This window comes from Pelodiscus sinensis, chromosome 2 (assembly GCF_052426305.1).
Source record: "Pelodiscus sinensis isolate ZL-2025 chromosome 2, ASM5242630v1, whole genome shotgun sequence".
NCBI classification, from domain to species: Eukaryota; Metazoa; Chordata; order Testudines; family Trionychidae; genus Pelodiscus; species Pelodiscus sinensis.
The window spans coordinates 118,950,196-118,963,746 of NC_143053.1; the positions used below are offsets into that span (position 1 = coordinate 118,950,196).

The following is a 13,551-nucleotide window of genomic DNA, read 5'->3' on the forward strand; positions in this document are numbered from 1 at the left end:
GGCTTGCTGTGAAGACGCGGGATAGCTATTTCGGGATACTCTGGTAGATGTACCCTAACAGGCAGAACTGGCCATTGGTAAGTGTGCAAACAGTACACTGCCTCACTGAGACTGTAGCAACAGATTGATTCTCTATCCCTGTGCATATGATCCACCTACTACGTCTGTGGGCCTGTACCATATGTCAGGAATTCACTATGACCAACCAGAAAGCTTCACTAATACTGAAATGGTGGTTTTTATTAACAATTTTGTTTAATTAGGGGAAAAAAGCCATGCACCATGATGTCTCAGTTTAGCAATTTTTATGTGTAATTGATGGCATTAAAAGCCATAAAATTTACCAGAATAAATATGTATTTTCCATCCACCCACAGATACATCACACACCCATAAGTGTAAAATTTGTTTTCAAATGTATGCATTAGCTGAGATGCAGAATCTACTTTAAGGGCTACCAGCTAAAACACATACAAATATTTACCTTTAAAAAGCCGTCAGGTTTTTCATGTTTCAATAAATGAAAAATCTGTGTTTGCAGTTACAAAATGAAAAGTTTCCAAGTCAATAATCTAATTATTATAATTAATTTTGCAGCCTCGTCCTCTGTCCAGAGCAATAGAGGTAAGGCAAGTGCCTTCTCACCTTACTTGTACCTAAAGATAAAATTTCTTCCCCTACCACAGCCGGGCAACCATTCTTGGAAGGTGTAAGCGGAATGATAAATCAACACATCCATCAACTACTAGCTGAAAAAAATAAAAGAGCTAATGTGTGCCAAGGATAAAGAATCACAGCAAGAGGCACTCTCCTCTAAGACTGACCGAAAAGATCAGTGAGAAACAAGAGAACAGCAATATCTCTAAAGCTTCTCTCTCTGCTTCAGTGCAAAGCTTCTGTCTAGAACCAGCCTGCTTGACTCCCTGCTACAGATATAAAGAATTAGTACACATATCCTTAAAGGTGCAGCTAGAGGAGAATTGGAAAAAGTGGAAAGAAAGGGGCAAAACAGTGGGAAGGGGATAAGGACTTCTTCTTACCTTAACTGTTAACATGTTTAGGGTCTAAGCGTCCAGCTAGCCCTATAATTAATCCTAGGCTAGCATAATTACAGCTGCTACTCTGATCCTCCAGCAGAAAGTTCCATGAACTAATTATACTTTGCACTTTAAAATCCTCATATCTCTGGCTACGTCTAGACTGGCATGATTTTCCGCAAATGCTTTTAACGGAAAAGAACGTCTAGATTGGCACGGACGCTTTTCTGCAAAAGCACTTTTTGTGGAAAAGCGTCCGTGCTAATCTAGACGCGCTTTTGCACAAAAAAGCCCCGACCGCTATTTTTGTGATCGGGGCTTTTTTGCCCAAAACAAATCTGAGCTGTCTACACTGGCCCTTTTGCACAAAAGGACTTTTGCCCGAACAGGAGCAACATAGTATTTCCGCAAGAAGTACTGATTTCTTACATGAGATCGTCAGTGTTCTTGCGGAAATTCAAGCGGCCAGTGTAGACAGCTGGCAAGTTTTTCTGCAAAAGCAGCTGCTTTTGCGGAAAAACTTACCAGTCTAGACACAGCCTCTGTGTTTGAGCCTTCCTATTTACCACTTCCCATAAAACAGGAACAAAAGGATGCTGAATTAAAAGGTACCAATCAACTTTCTCAATACCATTCATTATTTTTAAATTCTTCTATCTTATCTTACAGTTTCCTTTGCAAATAAGTCTTAGCACAGCTAGCCATTTTTCTATGTATAGACGTCTATATGTGTATAAGTTCTATGTTTTCTTGCATTGAAATACCTCTGCCAAACAGCCATTTGTGTTTCTGTGTAACTATGTGTAGGCATGAATATCTGCATGAATCAATGTATGTGCATAAATGTTATACACACATTTTCCAGCACTGAGATGTAATGTGTTTAAAGTGTGTGGGTGTGTATAAATGCTTCCCTATATGTAAATGTATGCGTTAACACCCCCTGTAGTTGCCAGAGGAATTTCGCTTTTCATTAGTTATCCATAGCCTGTTATTTGGAGGTTCGGTGTTTGGTAACTAGGAAATAAAGGGGAGGGGGGTTAAAAGGCAGAAGTTCATTTTCCTGGAAAATGGCACTTTTCCTTTGCAACTTTCATTGGCAAATCTGGCCAGCCAGTGAAAGTGTTCCTTGGCATTGCCTAGAACAGTGTTTCTCAAACTGTGCTCCACGGAGCCCCAGGGCTCCACGAAACATCTCCAGGGGCTCCACAGGTTTGACAAACTGGAAACATCAATAGGTACAACACATACAATCAGTGGATCGCTGGGGCTCCGCATACATTTTTACGCATGTAAAGGGCTCCGGAGCCCAAAAAGTTTGAGAACCGCTGGCCTAGAAAATAATGGCTTTTCTAAAGTGGTATTGCTTTCCTATTATAGTCATTTCTAATAATTACAGTTGTTTCAAGAAGTCTGTGCCTTTTGGCTAAAATTCAAGGTCAGAAAGGGAGGGAGAGAGAGAGAGAGAGAGAGACTGGCCTAAGAAATTTTCCCCCTCTTTTTGGGCGGGGAGAAGGGAAGTGGGTGTTAGACAGTAAATGCTGTAATTGATTGCTGGTAAATTATGTTGAGGGTAGGTTATCTTGTGTTTGTTGCAGTTGGGAATAATTGGAGGATGTTGACATGGGGGAGCCCTTGGATGGCAGGGTTGGAAGGGTATACTGGTTGGTGTAAGGCATTTGGGCTGGGAATTTTTTTGCCAGTGCTGAGGAATGATAGTTGTGCTGGGGAATTTGGATGTGAGCAGGCAGGACAGAGTGTTTCGATTGATGAGGTAATCTGCATGTTGTGTCTGTGGGGTGGGAGTTATGTTGACTGGTATGTGTTTATAAGGCCAGTGTCTAGGCTGGGAAGGGAGTGTAGACTAGTGTGGGTTGTAGGCAGGATGTGTGTTTGCATATGTGTTTGTTGCAGGGAGCACGGACAGTTGTCCTGGGAAGGAATGAGAGAGGAATGGGGCCAGAAGTAATATCTTGTACTGGACCAGCTCCTGTTGGTGAGAGAGACACGCGTTGGATCTACAGCTAGGGAGGAATGGGTCGCTAGGAGCCTAAGGGGAGGCCGACCCACAGAGCCTGGAGGAGTTTGGGATCTCACAGCTCAGCGCCTGCTGAAGTCCTGGCTTTCCTGCCACTTGCTGCGCCCCCTGGCGCGAGGAATGGCCGGCAAACGTGGGAGCGGGGGGACAGCGAATCCTAGCGGTGGAGATGGAGGCAGGGTGACGGCGCCCTGGGCCTCGAGGCACGCATCGAACCCGGCCCATCAGGGGGCGCTCCGGCCACACGAAGCGCCTGAGCCAGCCGCACAGGTGGCCGCCAGCTGCCAATAACAAAGGGCCGCGCGACCTCTCGGGAACCCCAGGGACTCCCAGCAAGTCCAGCCCCGAGCCGCCTGCAGGAAACCGGACCTCAGCGCCCACGGGAGGGGAGGGGAGGGGGCGGTAACAGCAGCGGCAGGATGTGCGCCCTGCGCGCTTCTGGGGAAAGAGGTGGGACCCCAACGGGAACTGGACGCGTGTAACGAAGCTGCTGGATCCGGAGGGGTGAATACGCAGGAGCCGCTTGAAGCAGGCACAGGAAAGGCACACCCAGGGCAGAGACTCCGGGTGTCCGTCTGGGAGGCGCTCACATCTGCCTCCACCTCGGTTTACTGTCTGAGACGCTGGTCGCCGTGACTAATCCTCTAGGAGTGGCAGCCTCCCTTCCGCGGGTTGCCAATGCGCAGATGCTCGTGAGGAGCGACGTCCCCAGCAAAAAACGGAGGGGACCAGCCTGCTTTGCCTTGGCTTACTAAAGCAAAGGGGCTTTAAAATATCCCAAGTATTAGCTGGCAGACTGGTGCGTGTAAACCCACTGGCTAACAGAACCAGAGCCTGGCGGCGAGCTCTCCGTGGGAGCCTGCCTGTAATCCACTGCCTTGCTCAACACCCGTCACCCCCAGACCTCACCGCTTGGTTCTCGCATAAATAAACCATTGAAAACAAATGAGTCTCTCCCTTGCCGCGAGAGGGGGAGGAGAGCACCAGCACAAAGCGGGAGCTGTGCTCCTCCCAGGACTGCCCAGTGTGTCTGCGCTGCTTGTCAGTGTGTGTATGTGTGTGTGCGCGCTCAGCTACGGGATCCGGGAGACCCCCATGGACTCAGCCCCTTCCACCTTTGCTGCCCCTCCCTAGAGCTTCTGAGAGACAGGGAAAGGAAGTGAGCAAGGAAGGAAAGGGAATACAAAAGAGACAGAGGATGGACCTTGAAGAGAAATAAGTTCAGCCCTGACTATTCCTCATCCTTTTAGAAGAGATGTAATTTCTCATCTGCCCGGGGACATTAGCACTTTAGAGATGCCAAGGCTGGAAAACGCACTGGGCTATTTCTTCCCCTATTCACTTGCATTTTTTAAAGTATTTGACTTAAAAAATGTTTTAAAAAATCCTGTGAACACACAGGCATATTGTTTGAATGATATATTCATGCCATCATTCAGTCGCAAAATTATTTTTCAGACCTTTTTTTTATAAAACCATGTAATATTTTGCCAAGACAACTTATTGTGAGGAGATGGCAAGTACCGCTTGCAAAACCATGTATGGTCTCCATTTTGCTTTGTAGATTGCTAATGGCGTATGCTTTGTAGATATAAGATATGACATTACGTTATTCCGTTTGTTAAATATATCACCACTTACTGTTATCAAGCTAAAATGAAAATTCACTTTTCAACTGGAAAAACAAGCCAAATGATGTAAGCAAGTTTTTCCCCAATATTTAATTCAGATGGTAAAACTTAAAAAACTTAAAAGTTTCCCTGTGTTCGAAGACTATCTAGCAACACAGTGACAATGGGAAATAAAACAATCATGCTAGCTGAAGATTATTATATTTGGTTAACTAATTTTGGTCTGCCATTAAAACGGACTTTCTCTGGAGTTCTCTTGTGTAGTTTTTTTGGTTTTGTTTTGGTGCAAAGATCAGAAATAATGTGTTTGTAATAACCACAACACAGAGAGAAAATGATCTATCCTCAGCAGCAATATAGATCGATTTGAACAGGTATTATTGTTAGGTCACGTTTTCACAGCTGTTCAACCACAGCATATTTTCACCCGAAGGGAAATAACACTTTCCCCCAAATGAACTGCACGCAATTTAGGAAACATAAATCCTTGTTCTGGGATTCAAGGAGCCGAAATTGGGTAGGAAGAAAGGGGGAGTAAATTGCACGGATATTGCTGTGATGCTAAGGGGCGGGGGGAAAGCTTTGACTAGGTATAAACATAAATAGCCGCAGGCAGAAAAACATTTCACCTCTAGGTCTTTGAGAGGAGAGGAAACCCTAGAGCTAATTGTTTGGATCCACCTGTTGGCTTTAACCTTTTTAAAGGTGATGCGTTCGTTGCGTTGCTGTGACATTATCTTTTCATCATTTATTTAGAGTTAAAGGGTTAAGAGTAAACGCAACAAATGCCCTCCCCCCCCCCCCCCAGTGTTTTGACAACTCTTTGCACAGCTTTAGAAAGGATGCTGAATAGTTAATTCCTAAAGGGATTTTGGTTCCACGATACACACGATTGTTAATCTTACTCAAACTATTTCGTTTCTGTCGCACACCAAAATCATACCCAAAATGTTACTCTTTCTTCTAGAGGCCATGGTGGGTATGACAATAAATAACAAATAAACAAGCGGTCTGAAATTCATTCCTGTCTCTACATTTGAGTACGAAAGACACAGCCACAAATTACTTGTCCTGGGTTGGATCCAAAATTAAACTAGTCAGAAAACTGATCTTTCTGCTCCTATAAAACTGCTTTTTTCCCCAGAAACTGCGCGTGCCAGTTACTGCTTTCACAATGGCAACGTTTGTACCTAGAGCAGAGAGCTACAGTGCTGCCGCTTTCAGATGTGTAATATAACACACACAAATCATTGCATCACTTCACTTCACAGTGATGCAAAAAAAAAAGTGGATACTGAAACATCGGATACAATACATTCCAGATTAAATAGTCCCAATAAAATTAGCATAATCTCACGTTAGAACCATGAGCATGGAATGTAAACAAAGTTCTGTTAAATCACCGAAAGATAGTCTTTTTGAACAGAGCAGTACAATAGCTAGTGGAAATGCATGTGAAATGCATCGAAATCGTTTAAACTGCAGGTGAAATCGTGGGGAACACTGGGTGAGCTGAATTCTATGTATATGCGATAAAATATTGCTATTCTTTCTAGGAAAACTCGTGAGAGATTTTGAAGGCACAAAATGTCCAAACTACATCGACACTAATGCGTAGCTCAGTGCCACCCAGAAGATTAATTCATCAGTATTTGGGGTCAGGGGATGTGGAATTGGACAGAAGCAGGTGAAAGGATTCCAGAAGATCAAACACAACAGGCAAAACTGAATAACGCAGTGACCATTTAGGTCTGAGTATAAAATGGAGGAAAGTTTGGAATACAGGGTGGGGTTGTTTTTTTCCCCGTTTCCATTGCATTTTTAAATTTGTCAGTTAATTAATTATTCAAGAGAAAAGGCTCGAATTAAAATACTACTAAGAAAATCATGTCCCCTTAACACCTTCACGTCGCTTCTACCTGTTGTGGTTTCGATAGCAATCAATGACTGTAAAAAGTGAAGAAAGGGGGCTTAAAAATCAGTGAAGCCAAAAGGGTCTTGTTGTGACTCATCTTCAGAGTGAAAGTTTGTCACAGACCCAGGAGAGTGTGAAACTCGGCTCCTCACAAAACACACGGACTCAATACCATTTTGCCTTTACCCACCTCTCAAACGTCTGCACTGCAGCTTGTTCCTTTCACACCCATTACTGACTGCAAGGAGATTGCAGAAGTATAGAGCATTAGACTAACAAAGGGAAGGTAGGTTTGGGTTTCAGTCAAATCGGTGTCTTTAACAGCCGTCACGGGCCAACACGCAACAAACTATTAATTTCCATTAACGATTTTCAAAGGTAAGAAAAAAATGTCCTGTTTCCCGCAGCTCGTTCTTCAGTCCCCTTTAAAGGCTAATCCAAACAATTATTTGCAGTACAAATGTTGTTTCAGCCACTTACACAGAGTTGGCTTTAGCAGAAATTAAGTCCGTATAGAGAAGAACCGTTGGACAATTTTGGACACAGTTATTTTTCTCTTGTCCACAACACACCTGTTATGCCACTGATTCCGCAGTCTTTCAGACAAACGTATTCTCTCTCTTGTTCGCTCGCTCGCCCTGCAAAACCTGGGGCTGCACCTATCATACCCCAGCAGGTCAGTAAAGATTACCTGAACAAGTCGTTTAAAGACAGGTCAAAAGAAATCTGACTGTGTTTATAAACAGCACAGGCAGCAGCCGCTTTCTTTGCAAACTGACAAAGGAAAGCCCTTCCTGACTGATTAATAAAAGGGAGCTTTGCAGGACTCGTCAAAAGCCTGTCAAGTACAAGAATGGGGACGTTTGGTCAGGCAGCTGGCTGTAAGGAGGGTGGAATGGCTCGCTCTCTCTTCTCCCATCCTCTTTCTCTCTTTCATCCTGCCTGGTGTGAAGATTGGGGTGGGTGAAACACACCGATCTTCCTTTGTAGAATGTGAGCTCTGAGCGGGTACATACCTGTGGACGTTGTCTGTATGCATGTGGATCTGATGAAGGTGTGCAGGAAGGGGAGGAGGGGCGTGTGAGAGGCTAGAGAAGGTAAATTTGAGCAGATGCTGAGAGGGCGTGCAGAGGGATCATATAGATAGGGGTAATGTGAAAAGTTGTGTCCCCCGGAGATAGTGCCTCTGCATACAGGACGAGGCAAATGCCAGGGCAGAAATACAGAAGTATGCGTGCCCGACATGTCCAGGAATGTGTGTCTGTGTCTGTGACGTGTGCGTGACTAGTAACGTGATCTCTACTGTGGGAGAGAGGGGGAGAAAGGCTGTGGCGCGTGTGGACAGCGCTAGGTACGTGCGTGTGGGTGAGTGAGTGTGTGTGGCCAGTCCCGGAGCTGGAACTCTTGGGGCTGCAGCTGCTTCCAGAGTCCCCCTCCCCCTCCCATTCAGAGCCCAGCTCTCCCTTCTCATTGGGCGCCCGAGCCAGGCGGGGCGGGGCTCCGCTGCCGGAGGAGAAAAAAAAAGAAGCTGTAAGTGCGTAAAAAAGTCCTCGCCTTGGTGACGGATGCTCAAAAGTTCAGAAGTTTTTCCAATGCTTCCCAAAGCCGCCCGCGGCCGAACCAGAGACTGAGAGGGGGGGAAAACGCTCCAAAAAGTTGACATCGGGAGATCGGGAAGGTGGATTTGTTTTTCCGGTGCCCCGTACAAAGAAGCAACCACCCGCCTCTACGTGTGTCCCCTCCTGGGCAGAGACAACTTGTTTGCCGGAGTGTGGGCGCCGCTCGGCCCAGGGCTTTATTTTGGCATTTGGAAGTGGCTGTCTCCGCGGCGAGTCCTGGTGTGGAGTGCGGGGGTTTTGCGGGTGCGTTTTGCCGGCCGAAGAAGAGGAGGCTTCTCCCCCACCCCCCCTCCGCTTTTGTGCGAGGCTGGGGGGTGACTGATCGCCTGCTGAAGCTCGGTCTGGAGGGGCTGGGGGGGAGGGAGGGAGGGCACAGTTGTTTGGTCCGGCGGGGAGGGTGGGGGACACTGACGGGAGGACATGCAGGCGCGCTACTCCGTGTCCAGCCCCAACTCCCTGGGAGTGGTGCCTTACCTCGGCGGGGAGCAGAGCTACTACCGGGCCGCGGCAGGAGGGGGCTACACCGCCATGCCGGCCCCGATGAGCATGTACTCGCACCCGGCCCACGAGCAGTACCCGGCCGGCATGGCCAGAGCCTACGGGCCTTACACCCCGCAGCCGCAGCCCAAGGATATGGTGAAGCCCCCGTACAGCTACATCGCCCTCATCACCATGGCCATCCAGAACGCGCCGGACAAGAAGATCACCCTGAACGGGATCTACCAGTTCATCATGGAGCGCTTCCCCTTCTACCGGGACAACAAGCAGGGCTGGCAGAACAGCATCCGCCACAACCTCTCGCTCAACGAGTGCTTCGTCAAGGTGCCGCGGGACGACAAGAAGCCGGGCAAGGGCAGCTACTGGACCCTGGACCCGGACTCCTACAACATGTTCGAGAACGGCAGCTTCCTGCGCCGGCGGCGGCGCTTCAAGAAGAAGGACGCCGTCAAGGACAAGGAGGAGAAGGACAGGCTGCACCTCAAGGAGCCGGCCCAGCCCCGGCAGCACCCGCCGGCCGAGCCCGAGAGCGGCGGGGCGGGGGGCGCGGCGGGGAGCGGGGCCGGCGCCCCTCCGCAGGCCCCGCCGCCGGTCCGCATCCAGGACATTAAGACCGAGAACGGCACCTCCTCCCCCCCGCAGGCCGGGTCCCCGCCGGGCAGCGGCGCCGCCGCGGCCCTCAGCAGCGCCGTGCCCAAGATCGAGAGCCCGGACAGCAGCAGCAGCCTGTCCAGCGGCAGCAGCCCCCGCCACAGCCTCCCCTCCAGCCGCTCGCTCAGCCTGGAGGCGCCCGAGCCCCAGCACCAGCCGCAGCCGCACCACAGCCAGGGCTTCAGCGTGGACAACATTATGACCTCCCTGCGGGGCTCGCCGCAGGGCGCCGGCGAGCTCAGCGCCGGCCTCCTGGCCTCCTCCGCCTCCTCCAGCGCCTCCCGGACCGGCATCCCGCCCTCGCTGGCCCTGGGCAGCTACTCGCCGGGCCAGAGCTCCCTCTACAGCTCGCCCTGCAGCCAGGGCGCCAACCCGGGCAGCGGGGCCGCGGCCGGCGGCACCTACCACTGCAACATGCAAGCCATGAGCCTGTACGCCGCGGCCGCCGCCGCTGGGGGAGGCGAGCGGGCCGGCCACCTGGCCAGCAGCGGGGCCAGCTCGGTGGAGGACCCGCTGCCCGACTACAGCATGCCCAGCAGCAGCAGCGCCTCCTCGCTGAGCCACGGCAGCCTCAGCACGGCGGGCGGCCACCAGGAGGGGCACCACCCGCACCCCGCCGCGCACCAAGGCCGCCTGGCCTCCTGGTACCTGAACCAAGCCACGGCGGCGGGCGACCTGGGCCACTTGGCCAGCGCCGCCGGCTACCCGGGCCAGCAGCAGAACTTCCACGCGGTGCGGGAGATGTTCGAGTCCCAGCGGCTGGGCTTGAACAACTCGCCGGTGAACGGGAATAGCAGCAGCTGTCAGATGGCCTTTCCCTCCAGCCAGCCTCTCTACCGCAGCTCAGGGACTTTCGTGTACGACTGCAAGTTCTGACCAAAGCCGGGCCGGGCCGGGCCCTGGACACGCACCCGCCAGAACAATACGTATTGTTTAACCAGGCCAAACGTCAAGCAAGGACTAGATTTTGCCTTTAACAAACCAAGACCGATTTCCCCTCCAAGCCTCCTCCGGCAACCAGCGGACGCCACAACGAACTGGCAAACATTTTGTACAGAGACAGCCAAAACTATATAAAAATAAGTCATGCCTTGGTTTGTTAAGGGACAGTGTTACTCCAAATAACACGTAAGTTTTTTTATTGCTTTTGCGAAATCCTCCCTCCCTCCCCCATCTCATAAGGTATGTCCTGTGTTTAAAAGAGGACAAAAATATGCAGCATAGATTTACAAGCTTCCCTCCTCCTCCTCCTACCCAAGGACTTGTTTTTAAATGTAAATTGCGACATAGTAATTTATTTTTAATTTGTAGTTGGATGTTGTGGACCAAACGCCAGAAAGTGTCCCCCTCCCCAGAAAACTGACATTAAAAGTGCCTGAAACGTTGAATTTTTTCACTATATATAAAAAGGGAAACTGTATTAATCTTATTCTATCGATTTTTTTCTTTTTTCCTTGAAAATATTATGAGGTATTGCATTGTTTGTTTATTAATAAATTACCATTCAGTTGGAATACCTTACACGTCTGGATACTTTCATACTTTTTTTTAAATCGAAAGACTTCATGGCTAACTGGTGATGGAACAACTCGTTCCTCTCTGTACAAATCCCAAAGACCGCTTAGAAACTGCCAGGTCGGCCTTTTTCAGTCTCTTCTGCAATATGTTCCACTTAGTCAGCTCGCTTTATCCGCTAGGAAAAATACTTTCCCATGGCAGATGTAAGTTGGCAAATAAACAAACGCGTTTTCTTAACGCTATGTGGACTGGACCTGGGAAAATATCTGACCCAAAAATAGTAGTATTACAATATTTTCTATATTTAATATATGCCTAAAGTGCTGATGGGGATATCTTAAATATTGTCTTCTATATACGTCGTTTTCCCTCTGTGTAGCGTATGTGTATATCTGTATTTATATCTGTACAGTACAGATTTTATATAGGAGACATTCTAGAATATATCCCTAATTGTATATAAGAGATCTGTGGTCTCTAATATTTATATAGACATGAAACAGGTTATGTACTATGCATTTCAAAAAGTACAGTTTTAATACTTTGTCTTAAAAATGAAACAGTTATTAAAAAAAACCCCACAACCTCTTCCACCCAGGCCAACCTCAGCCCTAAGCTATGACGCTCTTTTAAAAAAAAAAAGTTGTTTTGTTGAAAATGGCTAATTGCTCTTCTGAATAAAATTATTTTAGGAGGACTTTGCATGGGACAGTTGTTTTTACGTATTTCTCCCTCCATTTAGTTCCTTCTCAACTCAGAAGAAAATACCAGGATAGATGACTGTGAGAAGGGTGATGCCTTCTCAGATAAAGAATCTCGCCTTCTGGTCAATTTACAATTAGATCTTAGAGGGCAGTCAGGATCACCTTTTCCCTTTGTAAATAACTAAGAAAAATGTAATAAATTCATTAGCTTCGAATGAGCTGCCCTGTCAGTCAGACTTCGAAAGACGATTATTTGATTACAGATATTTAGGGCCTAAAGTTTCCTATCAGCCCTTCTTATCTAAAGGCAACACTTAGCAGTAATTGCTCTTGCATTGTTAAAGATTACATTTAAATAAATACAAGGTAATTGCAGTAAACTCTTATTTATGTGGCTTCTAGGCCGCCTCTCCAAAGCAATCTAACATTCAGAAATGTTATATGCAGTTTGAATAAACAGTTCGAGTTTTTTTCCCGCATGAAGGCGGTTTGGAATATATTTCATTTAATCTCCTACCCGTTTACTTCTCAATTGTATATATTTGTATGTACAATTAGAAAAAGAAAAATTTAGTCGATGAAGATGACACTGATATTTCGAGGCTGTGTTTGTAAAGCACAGCAACAATCTTTGATGGCCAATTATTATTCACATCAGAATCCATACCTAATGTTGCATGGCAAAATCCCTAGGCTTGTTAACTTTAATAGAGACAAGAGTTAAGTTTGCTAATTTTTAGACCGGAGTAGCTAGATTGTTAAGCACCTCTGAAGCTTTAAACAGGTGCCGATTATTTCGTGGCATATTTTTATATTTGCAACATAGACTGACCAGAATGAGATCTGTCTCCGAAGGACGAAGTTCTTTGACTTTCGTGAAACGAAGGGATAGTACCTCCCCACACCCCCAGCTTTTCAGCTCTTTCTGTTTTAAAAGCAGAGCAGAAACAGGGCAGCAGCCGCAGCAGAAGTGTGTTGATCATGGAGCTGTCTGTATGGTCATTCCTTTTACTTTTTCCCCCATTTAATTAACTTAATTACAGACTTACCGAGACAATTGACTATGCTATTTGTTTGTTGCTTGGCATTGTTTAGTTCGTTAAAACTAGGTTCCAAAGTTTTCAATGGTTGTGTCAGCGGTCTGCAGAAATCAGTTGGTTGGGGGGGGGGGGGGCGAGTAGAGAAAATAGCCCAGCAACTCAGTGTTAGCTTTGATTGTTTAATCACCCGTTGGATTGCGAGTCGAAGGGGGAGTCTGAACAAGCGTAGCATAATTACTCCTACTGTCAAAGCAGCCCAGGGGCTCTAACAGAGACGACCCGCTGCCCCATGAGTGGCTAACCACCAATGCAACGGTGTTCTTGCTCTTTCTCTGAAAACTGGCCTTGCTTGCTCCTGGTATTAACTATTTACTCATGAGTTGCCGCCGCCTTGTGTTGTGAAGACATACGTGGGCTGAGGGACGCAGCTCCAGGTGGACAGATCGGAGACCCTTCATGCTTCACGTGTCACAGAGAGTTAGACTTTGCCTCGTTGCGTTCCTAGCAGCAGCTCGGGAGGGACCCAAAACAACAACAAACCAGCCAGGCGCGGAGGGTTGGGATGCTATTCAGGGCCGCGTGACCCGCGTGTGCATGAAGAGAGCAGCAAATGAAAACCTCGCGATCGGTTAGCGGTGGTTTCCATTGATTTGTGGGTACACGCGGGCAGTTGCAGTGAATACAAGTCGCGGGCAACGTCACCACGACGCTTAGGCAAACGGCTGGCTCTCCCTCCTTTCGTGTGGGAAGCAAGAGATGGATAGGCTAAGCCACTCACTACTTTTTTTTAACGCAGCAAATGACAATGTAAATAATATCAATGGGTGCTGAGCACCTCAGGGCTTGCCGATTTGCCCTGGGTCATTGTCTCAGGCAACCTCAATAGACAACTAGGTTAGT

The 13,551-nt window shown here is 47.7% G+C and overlaps 1 protein-coding gene across 1 annotated transcript; it reads left to right on the plus strand.

Annotated features, from left to right (window-relative positions):
• The first annotated feature begins 8,166 nt into the window (after positions 1–8,166).
• On the plus strand, positions 8,167–10,897 carry FOXC1 (forkhead box C1). Its single transcript, XM_075921349.2, has one exon. The coding sequence runs from the start codon at positions 8,661–8,663 to the stop codon at positions 10,263–10,265; it is 1,605 nt and encodes a 534-aa protein (XP_075777464.2). The 5' UTR covers positions 8,167–8,660; the 3' UTR covers positions 10,266–10,897.
• Positions 10,898–13,551: the final 2,654 nt, after the last annotated feature.